We start from the raw sequence: 16,743 nt of genomic DNA on the forward strand, positions 1-16,743 counted from the left end.
CTTTCATTGATGATGTACTTTGGGTATGTGGTTTGAAGCACAATCTTTTGAGTATAAGTCAGCTGTGTGATTTAGGATATTTAGTTGTTTTCAAAAAGATTGAATGCTGTGTTGTTAATGAAAAAAAAAATGAAGTGATGTTTGTTGCCAAGCGTTTTAATAATATGTATGGACTTACTCTTGATGAACTAAAGAATCAAAATGTAGCTTGTCTTCACTCTAAAGAATCTAAAAAGTGGTTATGGCACAGAGATTGGGCCATGCAAGTATGTTTCAAATAAACAATCTTGTAAAGAAAGAATTAGTAAGAGGTCTTCCTTTGATAAAGTTTGACAAAGACATCACTTGTGATGCTTGCCAAATGGGAAAACAAACAAAAAGTTCTTTTAAACCAAAGGAAGACATCTCTACTAAAAGACCACTTGAGTTGCTACACATTGATTTATTTGGTCCAACAAGAACTCAAAGCCTAGGTGGTAAACATTATGGTTTAGTAATTGTGGATGACTATACTAGGTTTGGTTGGGTTTTATTTCTTGTACACAAAAATGAAGCCTTTTCGGCCTTTGAGCCTTTTTGCAAGAAAATTCAAAATGAAAAGGATTTGAAAATCTCTTCTATAAGGAGTGATCATGGAACTGAATTTGAAAATAATTTGTTTGAATCCTTTTGTGAGGAATTTGGAATATCTCACAACTTCTCTTGTCCAAGAACACCACAACAAAATGGTGTTGTGAAAAGAAGAAATAGAAGCCTACAAGAGATGTCAAGAGCCATGCTTTGTGAGAGTAATGTTCCAAAATTCCTTTGGGCTGAAGCGGTTAACACAGCTTGCCATATTTTAAATAGAACAATCATAAGGAAATTTTTGAAGAAAACCCCTTATGAACTTTGGAAAGGCTACCCACCAAACTTAGATTACTTGCACATCTTTGGATGCAAATGTTTTGTTTTAAATAACAAAGAAAATTTGGGAAAATTTGATCCAAAGGCTTATGAGTGTTTGTTTGTAGGATATTCCACAACTAGTAAAGCATATAGGGTTTATCATCAAGATGCTAGGATTATTGAGGAGTCCATACATATTACATTTTGTGATACTAACTTGGTACAAAGCTTTTTGGAAGAATGTGATGCAGGAAATCAAGTTCAAAAGGAAGGTGAAGCTGCTCAAAATCAAGAAAAAGAGAGTTCTGGACAAGCTGAACCAGAAACTGCTAATGCTGAGAATTCAAGAGACAATTCCATTTTGTCTCATGAATCTGAAGGAAATCCTGCAGTCAGCAGCGTTCAGAATCCCTTGGTGAATGAATCTGCCTCCAAGTCCACCAGACCTCGTGAATGGAGATTCTTGAAGAATTATCCTGAGGAATTTGTCATTGGGGACGTCTTTCATGGAGTGCAAACAAGGTCTTCCACTAGAAAGGCAAATGAAGGATCAAACATTGTCCTTCTTTCACAAATAGAGCCTCAAAACGTCAAGGAAGCACTTAGTGACCCTTCTTGGGTTAAAGCTATGGAAGATGAGCTTCTTGAGTTTGAAAAGAATTAAGTATGGACTTTGGTTCCAAGGCCAAGTGGAAAGAAAGTGACCGGCACCAAGTGGATTTTTCGGAACAAGTTGGGAGAAGATGGTAGCATTGCAAGAAACAAGGCAAGGCTAGTGGCTCAAGGATATGACCAAGAAGAAGGAATAGACTTTGATGAATCCTTTGTCCCTGTTGCCCGAATGGAAGCCATATGACTTCTCTTAGCTTATGCTGCATTTTGTGGTTTTAAATTATACCAAATGGATGTGAAATGTGCATTTTTGAATGGAGTGATAGATAGAGAAGTGTATGTGGAGCAGCCTCCTGATTTTGAAAATAAAGAGCATTTTGATCATGTTTTCAAACTATCTAAAGCTCTCTATGGTTTAAGACAAGCTCCTAGAGCTTGGTATGGGAGACTTAGCTCTTTTCTTTTGAAAAATGGTTTTCAAAGAGGCACCACTAACACAACTCTATTCATCAAGAACTCTAATGATTCTTTTATTCTAGTCCAAATATATGTTGATGACATTATTTTTGGATCAGCAAATGAATTCCTTTGTTCTGAATTTGAAAAACTCATGACAAGTGAATTTGACATGAGTATGATGGGTGAACTTAATTTCTTCCTTGGGCTGCAAATTAAACAAACTGAAAAAGGTATTTTCATTCATCAAGAGAAGTATGCCAAGGAATTAGTTAAGAAATTTGGTATGGAAAATGTCAAACCCATGGGAACTCCCATGTATCCTAATTCTAAATTAGATAAGGGAGAAACTGAGAAAGATGTTGATGAGACTAGGTATAGAGGAATGATTGGCTCTCTTATGTACTTAACTTCCTCTAGACCCGATATTGTGCAAAGTGTTAGATTGTGTTCTAGGTTCCAATCCAAACCAAAAGAGTCACATCTTTCTGCAGTTAAAAGGATCATTAGATATGTTCATGGCACATCCAATTTTGGTCTTTGGTATCCTAAGATTGATGATTTTTCTGCAGTTGGTTATTGTGATGCAGATTTTGCTGGTGATAGAGTTGATAGAAGGAGCACTTCTGGTTTATGTTGCTTCCTTGGGAAGTCCTTAAATGTATGGTCAAGTAAGAAGCAACCAACAGTGGCCCTTTCCACTGCAGAGGCTGAGTATATAGCTGCTTCCTCTTGTTGTTCTCAGCTTTTATGGTTAAAAACGCAGTTTGTTGATTACAAATTAAATGCTGAAAATATTTTCATACTGTGTGATAATATGAGTGCTATTAATATTTCTAAAAATCCAGTTTTGCACTCTAGGACTAAACATATTGAAGTGAAATTTCACTCAATAAGAGAACATGTCCAAAAGGGGGATATTAGTATTCAATTTGTTAAATCAGAGGAGCAATTAGCAGATATTTTTACAAAACCATTAGCTGAGGATAGATTCTGCATGCTTAGGACTTGTCTAGGAATCTTGAGTTATGATTCTTTGTTTGAAAAATGCTGATGTATTTGCTGGAGCTTTTTGTCTCATAAACAGGCATGAGACAATTCTGGGAAGGTGATGAACGTTTCCATCAAGTCAGCGTGTTCTGGGCTTATTTCAAATGAACCTCAATCTGGGCCAACCTTAATATTCAGATCAAGAGTAGTCCAAATGTGTTTCATTAATCTCATATCACTTCTAGGCCCTAACATGAATGTTACAATCTTGTTTGTTATTTTTGATGACTTGTGTGTTTCATAAAAGGTTTTCAATAAATGTTTTGTGGCCCAAAAGGTTTTCAAGAGGATTTAATTTTGGCCCAAAAAAGGTGTTTCAGGTTAATTTTGTTATTTTTCTCAAATTTTAAAATTAACTTCCCTTTTATTTTTTTAAAAAATCAAATAAAATCTTTCTTGAATGAGGTTATGTCTTTTCAAGTCTTTTCAAATGGTGATGCAGTTGCATGGTTTTGGAAATCCACTTTTTGGGTACGGTTACCAACACTCCCTCTCTTCCCTCCATAACTTCTCCACACACTCTTTGGTTTCTTCCCACTCACTTTACTGCTTCTCTTCCCTCAAAAGACTGAAACTAACCAAATGAGGAAGAAAACCATTCCTAAAAGGCCTCCTTGTGAAAAGATTTACAAGCTACCCACAAAGCCTTCCACTCGTTCTCAAGACCGGACCTTTACCCCTTCTCCTTCTCCTCCTACCTCTCCTCCTCGCTGTGACCCCATGGCTTGGACCAAGAACACTCCAAGGTTCCCTGCCTCTGCCAAGCCAACGCCACCACCGAAAGTCACACCATCCAAACCAGGTTCATCGAAACCGAGTTCATCCAAAGGGAAGCGTCCTGCAGCACCAGAACCTCCACCCGAGTCCACACAACCAAAGTCTAGGTCTGTTCCATCACGTTCTCAAAGAGGTAAAACTCGAGTTCCTCTCACATCTGTTAGAGAACCAGACATTGATCCTTTTGCTCACAAATCACACTATATGACATCTCACTCAGACTTTAACCCCCATCGTTTCAAATCTGCCATGAACCACAATTTCTATGAGGGAGTCATTCAGTATCGTACTCTATGTCCATCTTTTCTGGCTGATTTACCTGATTTGAAAAAGAAAGGTTTTTCTTTTGTTGAAAATTTGGAATTTTTAGACTAGAATCACCTTTTCAAAATCAAAAAACCTGTATATCCTCAGTTGGTCAAAGAATTTTATGCAAACATGACTTACCATGAAGGAAGTGTGCATTCGTATGTTAAGGGCTGAGACATATTTCTAAATAATGAAACTATCAATGATGCCTTGAAGTATACTGATGTTGGGCCTTGTGCCTACACTTCGGTTAAGTGGGATGAAGGTGTTGGAATTCCTATCATGATGCATTGGCTCACATCTGTGAACATGTTTCTCTAATTGATGGTATTACACCCACTCACAAAGCCCTAGGATATGAGCGTGCTCAATTGCACCGAATGGTCAATCATGTTATTCTGCCTCAAAGCGGCTCATATCAAAGGGTTTCCTACACTGATACTCTTGTTTTATATACCCTTCTTACCAAAACTGAAATTTTATTTGCATACTTGATGGTTAGATATATGTTTGACTCTGTTAGGAGTGAAAAGGACAAAGCACTCCCTTATGGCATGTTTCTAACTTGCATATTTGAACATTTTGGTGTTGACTTGACCAATGAGAAATATGAAAATAGACATTCATACCTAAAGGGGGGTGGTTCAGTGAAACAGAACAAAGGACCCACTAGATCTGAAAGAGTCGTCCTAGATGATGAAGATGAGGACTTTGTCCCTGAGGATTCTCCTGCTCCTTCTACCGAGGGTACTTCCATTTCCACTGGGAAGAAATCCACTTTGCTGAATGTGGTCAAGGATGTTGCTCAAGAGTTTGTCTCCCAATCGAATCACTTGATTGAATTGAGCAAAGAGCGAAGGAAGCTGGCGAGCAAACATGAGAACTTCCTGAAGAAATCAAGAGATAGAGTGGCTGTGCTCATTACCTTCATTGATAACCTTCAAAATGATGAAGACATTACCACTGATGCTGAAGAGGAAGCTGCCTCGGAGGGGAATGGTTCTGATGCCTAGGATTTGTCTCATAAAATATGTTGATGCTGCTCATTTTTTTGTCTCATAAACTCTGTTTTATTTTGCTACTGTTTGGTATACTCTTGTTGTCTTGGATAAATGCAATAACTTTGAACACTGATACACTTTTGGTTCTTTCGTTAGTTATCTTGGCTGTGCACTAATCTTTCTTGCAGGGTTTATAGTGCTGTTTTTGTTGATCTTGCATGTTATCCGCCCCTTGATGACAAAAGGGGGAGTAATAGCTATTAAAAGTTGTTTTTGCATTTTGATTCAGTTGATTGATTCAGTTGAATGATGCTGCTGATTTTTTGATTAGTCAGTTGATTGATGCTGATAATTTATTGATGCTGCTAATTCTTTTCTGAACTTTGTTTCGGATTAGAACTGAACTTTGTTTTTGCAAATTGTTTTTGTTTTACAATATGCTTTGGCTGTTGTCATGATAAGAAATAATGGGCTGAATATGTGTTGCTGGTTATATAGAATCCCTTAGTCAAGTTACATCTTGAATAGCTCCTTTTTAAGCTTAATATAAATAGGAACAAAAAGGAAAGAGCATAGATTCAGGGGGAGCTATTGTTGAAAAGGAAAGGGGGAGCAACACATTAGCAAGCAACATCATTCAAAGGGAGTTTCTAAACCTTACTCAAACTTATTTACTTCCTTTTTGATTATTGCTTAAATCATGTTTGTCATCAAGGGGGAGATTGTTGAGTTAAGAAATTAACTAAATTAATTAGTGATGACAAACATTATTTTTGGCAAAATAAATAATTAGAGTTGTTTAAATTAATAAGTATATATTGCTAATTATTTATTTTGAGTTGCAGGCCAAATTCATTTTTAAGCAGCCCAAATGGTATAATAAAATTATAGCAAGGCTGATGGGAAAATAATCAAGCTCAGCCCAAAAGAAACAAAGCCAAAGGATCTGATGGGCCAATCGGGTTGCTTTATGGAAATTCAATCCAAACCCGTATCCAACTCGCAAGACTTCTTTTGTAAGATTGAAGTCTTCTCCCTCTTGAAGTGCAACGTTCTTCTACTTTCTGACCAAGTCAAATCAACTTCACAAAAAGTAAGAAAGAGAAGAAAAGCTTCCTCCATAAGCCAGTAACCAAAGAAGCAAGAAAGAGAAAATTTAAGCTTGAAGCGCAGAAGCTAAAGCAGAAAATCTAATCCAAATCAAGCTTAGGTTAAAGGTAATCCATCTCATCTTGCATGCATCAGATCTTCATCCCTTCTTCCCAACTCTCTGCACTATCCGAAAATGGCATTCAAGGGAAAGTTGATCTCTGTTCTTCACTGCTACAAATCCACGGTCACAAGAGATTCTTGGGGACCAAGTTGCATTTCTATAGTTCAGATTTGGTTGACCATGAGAAGATTTTCATGGTTACTGTTTTGTGGCTTTCGGTCAAAATGAGGAAGTCAGAGGGAAAGTTTCTTCTCTGAGGATTAAGGTGAAAAAGTAAATCTGTGGGTTAGTGAAGCTCAAGGCTCAAGGTGTTGACCTTGGAAGAAGAACTCAGCCACATGCAAGGAGATAAAAGAAGCTTGATGTTCACTCAGAAAGTAAGGAGAGAAAACCAGAGTGTGAGAACAGTGTTCTGTTAGGAAATTCCTCTACTTGGATAATGCTTTCTTTCAAAGAAGCATTTGGCCAATACTGAAGAACTGCATCTGAGGTTTGCGAATCTGGTTTTGCACATAGCAAAGAGGCTGCTGATGAAGTCAATCTCCTTCATGTTTTACAGATTGTAATGTACTTTTCTATGTTTATCTTTCTGTAATTTCTTGTGAGAAAAGGCATATTGAGAGAGCTCAAGTAAAAGCCATGAGTGAAAAAAGGCTGAGTGAAACACTTGAGAGAAAAGCCTAGAGTTATTTTCAGATTTCTTTAGGTATGTTTATGTCTTGTATCTTGTAGCTGTGAGGTATCCCTTTCTTAGTTGGGTTAGCACTAAGAGTGAATAGTTAGGTATTAGCATAGCCAATGTCAAGTTAGGATAGAACTTGAGTGTGAAAGGATTGGGTCAATCCTGTGTTATTGGTGTATGTAATACTGTTAACTATAGTAAAATTCTTCCATTGTTGTGGAGGAGACTTTATGTAGGTTGCATAGCACAAGGCAACCGAACCAGGATACATGCTGGTGTTAGCTTTTCTCTTCTCTGCTGTGTTCTGTTTTCTGATTTTCATGAGACAAAAATAAATTGTCTCATAAATTTCCGCTGCTAAGTTATAACAGAATTAGAATTGCAAATCTGTTTTAAAAGGGTAACAACAGCAACTAAAAGGAATGCATAGATTCAACCTCCCTTCTCTAAGCCTACCACAACCTTCAAAAGTGCTAGTAAACAGAGTCAAACCGTTTCCTTTGGAGATCATCGGCCCACTCCAGGGTAGTTTTATCCCGAGAAGAGAAACTACGGAGAACATCATTGTTGCACAGGAAATTATGCATGTCATGAGGAACACTATGTAAATCCTGTTAAATTAGTAAATTAATTTTTAATAAAAAAATTAGAAATGTGAATATTATATCAAATTATGATAGATCTCATCGAAACGAGAATTTGGACACTAATTTTAAAGAATTCGGCTCAAGATTGGACTGAACGGGCCAAACCGGTCGAACCGGATCCGTGGACCCAAACCAGCCCAAAAGGACATTAAGTGAACCCAAACTTTTTCCCTTTCTTCCATTATTCACGTAGCAGCAAGCAGAGGAAGGGGGAAGAATGAAAAAACACTTCCAACCCTTACGGTGATTTCAAAACGCCGTAACTCCTCCATCCGAGCTCCGATCGTCACACGTTTGCGCCCACGCGACCACCGCGTCGAGCTTTACATTTCTACTGAAACAATTTCATTGGTAACTTGCTTATTCACTCTCAGCCTTCTCTTCCCCCAAATTTTCAAAAATTGGATAGAGATATTGAATTTCTTTACTCTTTGATGTTTTAGGATCAAATTAACTTAAGAAAAACGTTTACTCTTGCTTATGTGAAACTTGGGTAAGGTGAGGATACTATAATTCCATTTTAATTTTACTAAATTTATGTTTTAAGTTTTAAATTGGGTATATATGTGTTATGAATGTGTATTAGGTTGTGAATAAATAATTAGAGCTTGAAATTGTGGATATTGGAACTTGGAGGAAGCTAAATACTAGTGTTTTATTGAGGTTTTTGGGGCTGTGCTTGTATTAATAGGCTGCCTTGATCGCTACGAGGAAAATGACCAATGTATGATTTAGGTTTCTTGCATTTAATATATAATTTTTTGTGAAAACTTAGACTAGATGACCATAGGATAAGTTAGAACGTATGTGTATATTGTGGTTTAGTATCTTATTGTTAAATATGGATTGATATGGTACTGATTAGTTAAAGAATTAGTAAATTGTTAATCATTGATTTGAGGATACAAGTATGTAATTTATGAGCTATGGTTTGGTTGTGGGATTTGGCATGTGCATATGTAATTATTGTTGGTGGATTTGGCATGTGTATATGTAATTATTGTTGGTGTGAAGTGTGATTTTCATGGTGGTTGTTGTGTTTAGGAAGAAGGACATTTTTGTTCTAGCATGTGCAGGTTATTGTGTTGGTAACATGGGAATTGTTTTGAATAAGAAAAAAGTTTTGTAAGTTTACAAAAGTTGGTTTTTGGCCAAACTTCGGTGAGGCATAACTTAGCTTTCGGACCCTCAATTTGCTCCCAACTTATTTTAAAGTAAAAATTGGGTTCGTGAAGTTTATGCCATTCGAAGAACGGGAGAAAAATATTTTAAATCGAAGAAGTTATGGTTGTTGGAAGATTGTACCTAAAAACTATCTTTTTTTACAATTCTGCAGCTTTGCTACTGAATCTATTTTTTTTAAAAGAGTGTACGTCCACGCGTACGCGTGGCCCTCTGTTCTAGCAAACATGATTTTTTGAGTTTTAAACTCTATTTCAAACTTCCAAACCTTTATTTACATTCCTTTAGTCATAAATAGTAGTATTAAACCTAATAATCAGATGAAGCTATGAAATGGGGATAACTTGGAGGTGAAGTAAAATTGAAAAATGATGAATTGATTGTGAAATGTTACGAATGATCATGTATGATACTTGGATTGATAATTAAATGAATGATCATGTATGAAACTTAGCTTGAATGATACGAGATTCCCTGGGTAAAGTACCGTGACTTGCCACCACGTGTACCAGGTTAAAAACTTGATACTCTGTTGACCCTACGACGTAAGGATAACCGAGCACTTATAAATTCCTGGGAATGGTACCCCATTGAGTGATTTGATATATATATATGAGTAAAAGCTATGCATAGACTCATGGGATGCACATCGGGGGACAGTCCAATGGTTTAGCAAACCGAACTTGTCAGGTTGGCTTGATAACTGACAGATGAGACTCATCAGCCATAGGACAGGCATGCATCATGTGCATACTACTTGAATTACTTGTTTGTGCATTAACTGGGTGTGCCTAAGTGTACTTGCCATGTTAAATGTATATTTGTTACCTGCAGTATTTGTAACATTCTTGTGCTTGCCTTTATCTGTTTATTTGTCTATGAAACGCTGACAGAGATGGAGGTATGGAGGGATGACAGTATAGGACTTAGATTTAAGATTAAGTTAAATTAGGCTTAGATACTCTCAGAAAACTACCTTTTACGGCTTCTGTTTAATACTTTAAGCTCTATAATCTGAGTGTCGGCGTTCTAGGATTGCCTCTGGTATTCTCAGGACCTTATATCTTATGTGTGTGGCACCTTTACCATATTGAGAACCTCTAGTTCTCACCCCATACTATGTTGTCGCTTTTCAGATGCAGGTCGAGAGGCACCTCGTTAGGCATTTGGACTTCTGAAGCGAAGTGGGTATCGGGTTATTTTGTTGTATAGTGATGTATATATATGTACTTAGCTTTCTCTCCGCATAACTTGTTCCTTTTGATCCTCTTAGAGGCTTATGGAGAGACAGGATTTTGTTTACGTACATTTGAATTTTGGATATGTATATATATATATATGTGTGTGTGTGTGTGTGTGTGTGTGTGTGTGTAAATATTCTTCGGCCAGCCTTGACTTCACGGGCTGAATTAGGAGCTTGTTATTTTGTATCTTTGGCACTCTATTCCTACTTTTATTAACTTATGTTTGATAGTTATAGTTTTCTTAGTACGCAAGTTAATTCGTTTTTCGAGCGTTGCGCTTTTATTTCGCGATTTTTATTTCATCTATTCTTCAAGGCTCCTAGAATGTTATAATCTTTCTGCTATTATATGTATACATTATATTGTATAGGTTGTAATACCACACCACCTTTATTTTACGGCTTAAGCGTAAAGCTCAGTGTGGTAGGGTGTTACACACTAAGTCTAGAAAGGGGACTACGGCTTTCAAGATCAATTTAGAGAAAACTTATGACAGAGTGGATTGAAGATTCCTTAAAGCTTCGTTGGTCAGATTTGGTTTTTCGAGAGCTACTATTTAATCTTATTATGGCCTATGTGATGTCATCTTTTTTGGCTATCTTGTGGAATAGTGAGAGACTTCAGAATTTTAACCCGAAGAGGGATTTGAGTTAAGGGGATCTCATGTCCCCATATCTTTATGTGCTTTGTATGGGGACTCTTGCTTGTTTTATTACTCATCGGATTTCTAAAGGGTTGTGGATACCTGTGTTGGTCTCCGGGCATGGCCCTAAAATCTCTCATTTGATGTTTGCTAACGATCTCCTATTTTTTTGTAAAGCTACAAAAGTTCAGATAGGGGAGGTTATGCTGACTATGAAGTTATTTTCTAAAGCAGCATGATTGAAGGTGAACCTTAATAAATCTAAGGCTCAATGCTCAAAGAATATTTATGAGAGAAGGAAAGACGTGCTCTCAGGAGTTTCTACTATTCGCTTTTGTCAGGACTTGGGATGATATCTAGGGGTGAATATTGGGTATGAAGATCTTCTAAAAAGACGACTCAAGATGTTATTGAAAAGATTCAGAAGAAGCTTATTAGTTGGAAGGGGTATTTGTTGAATAAGGTAGGAAGACTTTATTTGGTTAAATTGGTAATGACTTCTATTCTAGTTTACAACATGCAGATTGTTCTTCTTTCGAAGTATGCTTGTAAAAAGATAGATTCTTTTATGAGACAGTTTTTATAGAGAGGCCAAACTAATGAAAAAGGATTGTCATTGGTTAAACGGGATGTTGCAATAACTCCTAAAAAGACGGGTGGTTTGGGTGTTAGGAATACCTACTCAACTAACATGGCACTTCTTGACAAATTAGTTTGGAATTGCTTCAATAATAGAGACAAGTTATGGGTTCAGTTTATGATGCATAGATATTTCCAGAATTCAACTTTTTTTGGCAACAACAACAATCAAAACGCTTCAGCCATTTGGAAAAATATTCTCAAAGCATTTCATGCTCTCAAGGATGGATCAGATGAATGTTGGGATGTACAACAATCTGTATGGCATGAAGAGTGGACTCTTTTTGGAAGGCTTTATGATCTTGTTTCCTATGTTCACATATCTGAGTTTGATTTTGTAGTGGCAGATTTATGACATGATAGATTTTAGGAGGTGGAGAGACTTGCATCGACAATTCCTCTTGAAGTCAAGTATTTCATTCATTGTCTGCACTATTTGACTTTGGCTGACATAGAACCGGGGTGGAGTTAGTGGCCTACAAGGATAAAAGGGTATAGTATAAAAGGGGATTATCATTGGTTGTAAAAGAATAAATTGAATTGGAATGAAAATAGTAACTAAAACTGGCTTTGGCACTTGAATCTTCTAGAAAAGATCAAATTAACTGTGTGGTTTGGGGTTCATAACGCTCTCCTAACGGAGGTTTTCCACTTCAGGCGGCATCCAGGTAGTTCAGTTATGTACCAGAGATGCAATGCGGCTCCAGAGACAATAGAACATTGCCTTAGAGATTATGTATATTCCAGAGTTATTTGGCAGATGCTAGATCCTCAGATTATTGATTCGGTTGAAGGCTTCTCTATGAAAGCCTAGTTTCAGAAGGTCATATCTGGTAAGAAAGCTCTTTTAGGGGCCGGAATATGGTAGTTGTGGAGGTATATGTGCAATGACATTTTCAATACTAAAAATCATTGGACAGATCACAAGGTGGTTGCTCTCATCAGAAGCATGATCATGGATCTAAGGTTATATATGAACATGTGTACTTCTTTTAGTACCTTCAGGAACCGTTTATCCTGAGAATCTCATGTAAGTAATAGTTTTAAAGTTAATTGTGATACTAGTTTGTTTACTAATTTGAGCTTGGCTGGATTTGGTTGTCTTATTAGAAATTCTAATGGGGGTTGGATTGTGGGTTGTTATGGTAGCTCTCCTCCTTGCTCCATCATCCGATATGAGCTTTTTGCAGTTTGGAGAGGCCTTATTTTAGCTTGAAATTGTGGATTGAGAGACATAGTGTGTGAAATAGATTTTCTGGACATTCTTCATCTTTTGCATGATTCTCTTGGTGAGTGTAAATCTGAAGTTGTTAATTTAGTTAACAAGATTTAGGAGTTGTTATCAAGACCCTGGTATGTGATTTGATTGGATATGTAGAGAAGCAAATAAAACTACGGATGGATGGCTATTTACGGAGTTAGAAATAATCTCAATCATGTTATTTGGTCTAAGCCTTATGAAGTTCTCCAAAAAATCATTATGTCTTATTTAGGATATGTGTTTTGTGAAGCATGGAGTGTCAAAAAAGTGTGACAGTAACCTCTATTAGATTTTACGCTAATTTTTTTATGGATGGAGAAAAATAAAATGAAAAATAATCATTCACGAAGTCTTTTAAAAAAATTTGGCAAAAAATTTTCCAACTCTTCCATTAGTGTCTTGCTAATGTTTAAAACACGGCCCTTTATGTTTGGCCTAAATCTTAAAAACTCGGAAGGACAAACATCTTTATACGGGTTTAGTTGGATCTCCAACTGAATTTTCAAAATACTTCAACATGTAGTCTAAGATAGGGTTTACCATAGCATTTGCATACTAATTCACATGGAGAATCTCCATGTTTATTATAAGCATTTGCATTAAGCAAATTGTTATATGCAGCATTAAAGTAGGATAACTTTTCTGGCAAAAGATTCGACGCTCCCATAACATTTGGACTATTAAATAGTTTTAATAACTAAACATATTTTTTAAGTTTTTTAATAATTGCCAAATAGTCTTTATTTAATTTTAATTATAAATAAATCTTTTATATATTATTTAATTATAAAATTTACTCTCTAGTTTATAAATTATTATTTTATTATTAATTTATCATATTCATTAACAATTAGAAATAAAAACAACAATGAAATAAATATTCCATTAATCATGACCTTCATAAATATTTTGGCAATACAAATCAATGATTTTTTTTATATCTGATCCGTTATATCCATAAAAATTATAAAAATCGTGTTTGCTGATAATTCAAATGATTGGAAGTACAACCAATCGAGTGAATTTCGCACCACAATATAAATTTTTCCAAAATTCAATTGATTAGAAGTGTAACACAATCGATTGAAAGTGTTACACAATCAATTCAATTGCGCTATACAATATAAAAATGTTTCAAGTAGTTTTGGTTATGGTTTTTTATTTTATTTTTCCAATTCTTTTATTAAGAATTTTCATAGATGAGTCTTTTGATAATTTGGATTAAGTGTTTTTCAGTCCTTTAACTTAATGAAACAGGTTTATGCAATTACTATTCAAACACACTATCCTAATTATTTTTCTGATAACTCTGGGTTTAAGGATGAGCAAAACATTACTATAGAAAACTCATAGGTATGATAAGCTCATAAGTAATGGTTCGATTGCTCGGATGCTTGGTAGATCTACAAGGCAGAAGACGGAGCAATGGAATGAAGAGATCTGGACCTGGGGGTGAATTGTTGGAGTGGTGCATTCGGCCGAGGCGTCGGCGTGTCGGCGGGTGTGGCCACTTGTAAAGACACTCCGGCACTAAAGTCAGGGTCTATACAGAGAGGTGGCTAATTAAGGTTAGAAAGGTGATGTACCTTTGGGAGGGGTAGGTCCCTCCCCATCTATAATATATACCCGGGTGGGCCCCTAGTGATCAGGTCTATCCTTCTAGAAGTTTCTGCTAATTGTCCAGATTTCTTGTGGAATGGGAGGTGATGTGCGAGTTACCCTGTATTGGGTCGGCGGACCCATCAGGTCAGTAGATCGTAACCGGACCCGACTTTTTAGTAGACTAGACCGAATCAGTAATAACTAGTTCTATAGATGAATTTTTATTTTCATTTTTATTTGATCTCACATATGTTTTATTGCTTTATAGTTAGATTCATTTGTACTATTTGGTGGATTTTTCTCTTTTCCTTTTGATTTAAAAATAGCAAAATGTGTGAACAAGAAGTGCAAGCTCTAAAGAAAAGATTTTTTTTACTGTTGAACTGTGTCAATCTAATTACCAGACACCAGCCATGACTTCAAATTGCAGAAATTAATGCACCAAAGTGATTGAATGCTAAGGTGTGTACTGAGTACTCTATAGCACTGGAATAAATGTCAGTTAAAATGAGCAAAAAAATTTAGTTATATAGAAGGGACAAAAAATTTGATTATATAGAAAGAGCATTTTGGTTGAGTATAATTTTTACCAACCTTAAAATGATCAATATTAAGAGATATACAAATTAAATTTTTGAAAAATATTTTGGTTACTTAATAAAAAAAATTGCAATTGATTTTTTTCTAACGAATTATTTTATGTTTTATGAATGAATTTCTCCGCATTTTGTTTGTGTAAAAATAATTTTCTTTTATATTCAGTATAGATAAAAAACTATGATTTTCTTTTGCTGGATGCTAGTAAATTTATAATGGCGTAACATACAGCGTAGTGTAAAATTCAATCAATTGTGTAACACTGCCAAATTCAATCGATTGAATTTTGAAAAAAATTCATATTAGCGTGCAAAATTCAATCCATTGATAAAAAAATTCATTGTATTGCGTAATTCAATCAATTGTGTAACACTTCCAATAGATTGAATTTTGAAAAAAACTCATATTGCCGTGCGAAATTCACTCGATTGATTGTTCCAATCGTTTGAATTACCAACAAAATATGATTTTCTTAACTTTTATGGATGTAACAGATAAGGAATAAAAAATTTATTGATTGGCATTGCCAAAATATTTATGGAGGTCATGATTAATGGAAGATTTATTTCATTATTGCTTTTATTTTAAATTGTTGATGAACATGATAGAGGAATAATGAAGACTATTTGACAAATTAATTTGTAAAGACTATTTGATAATTATTAAAAAATTTTAAAAATATATTTCATTATTAGGACCATTTAATAGTCCAAAAGTTATGTGACCGCTAGGGGTGTCCGCGGATCGGATAGATTACTAACTAAAACATACAAGCAAGTAAATATAATACCAAACATATATATATATATATATTTTAATTATTATAGTGCGGATCTGCGGATCCGCGAATCGGATACGCGGATGTAGAGCAGATATCCGCGATCCGATCCGATCAATTTGCGGATCGGATTGTATCCACAATTTTCGGATCGGATGCGGATATTTACTGCGAATTTGCGGATACGATCCGATCCATGGACACCCCTAGGAGTGACCCCCTAGGGGTGACCGCCGAATCTTTGCCAACTTTCCTACGTGATAGAAAAACATATGAACGTTTCCACAAATAATTTCATATAGAATTTTGTTAAAAAAAACAATTTAAGTTTTCTAAATAGATTTTATAAAGCGTACATGCATGAGGTTAACCATTTAACAAATATTTTTTTTTAATTTTCTGTTATTTAGATTATTTTTTATTAATAAACATATAAACTCAATTGTAATTAATTAGTCAATTTAGCATATCTTATAAATGAATTTTGTTTGTTAGTTATTTAATATATAGTTATAATTAATTTTGTAATAAGAGTACATAAGGTTAATCACCTAACAAATACTTTTTTAGGTTTTTATTTTAAAGATAGGTTTAATTACTCTGTTGGTCCTTATAGTTTTGCGAAATTTTTAATTAGGTCCTTATACTTTTTTTCCTTTTAATTGAGTTCTTGCACCAAATTTTATTTTTAATTGGGTCCTTATACTTTTTTTCCTTTTATTTTGGTCCCTGTACCAATTTTTTTTAATTGGATTCCTATATAATTAAAACAATTACTGTTAATAGGGACCTAATTAAAAAAAAAAATTAGTGTAGGGACCCAATTAAAAAAAAAAGTATAGAGACCTAATTAAAAATTTCGCGAAATTAGAGAGACTAACAGAGTAATTAAACCTTAAAAATATTCGGTCACCAAAAAAAAAAACCTTAAAAATATTCAAAAAATGAAAAGAGCCCACTTTCTTTCTTTCTCAACCTTTATTCTACTTCTCTATCTTTTAATTCATCAAACCATCAATAAAACCATCAATATCACGTCTTAAATAGTTTAAAATTTGAGATTTTATTGAATTTTAAATACAAGACAAATTTTAAAGTTAATTTATACTGCTCTTAACTATTCAACTAATTATTTGCATATAATATATATTAAAGTATAAAC

The 16,743-nt window shown here is 35.0% G+C and overlaps 1 protein-coding gene across 1 annotated transcript; it reads left to right on the forward strand.

Annotated features, from left to right (window-relative positions):
- On the forward strand, window positions 3,589-5,403 carry LOC107621336 (proline-rich protein 12-like). Its single transcript, XM_016323367.1, has 3 exons — window positions 3,589-4,120; window positions 4,741-5,075; window positions 5,383-5,403. Exons 1-3 carry the CDS (start codon window positions 3,589-3,591, stop codon window positions 5,401-5,403), a joined length of 888 nt encoding a protein of 295 aa, XP_016178853.1.

The sequence above is a fragment of the Arachis ipaensis genome, chromosome B10 (genome assembly GCF_000816755.2).
Source record: "Arachis ipaensis cultivar K30076 chromosome B10, Araip1.1, whole genome shotgun sequence".
In the NCBI taxonomy this organism is placed as follows: domain Eukaryota; kingdom Viridiplantae; phylum Streptophyta; class Magnoliopsida; order Fabales; family Fabaceae; genus Arachis; species Arachis ipaensis.

Bases quoted from the DNA above. Each gene is read 5' to 3' on its own strand.
- LOC107621336 (XM_016323367.1), top strand. From the start codon at position 3,589: ATGAGGAAGAAAACCATTCCTAAAAGGCCTCCTTGTGAAAAGATTTAC. The intron at 4,121-4,740 runs GTTTTTCTTTTG...GGGGTGGTTCAG, and splicing joins ACCTGATTTGAAAAAGAAAG to TGAAACAGAACAAAGGACCC. The intron at 5,076-5,382 runs GCCTCGGAGGGG...ATTTTGATTCAG, and splicing joins CTGATGCTGAAGAGGAAGCT to TTGATTGATTCAGTTGAATG.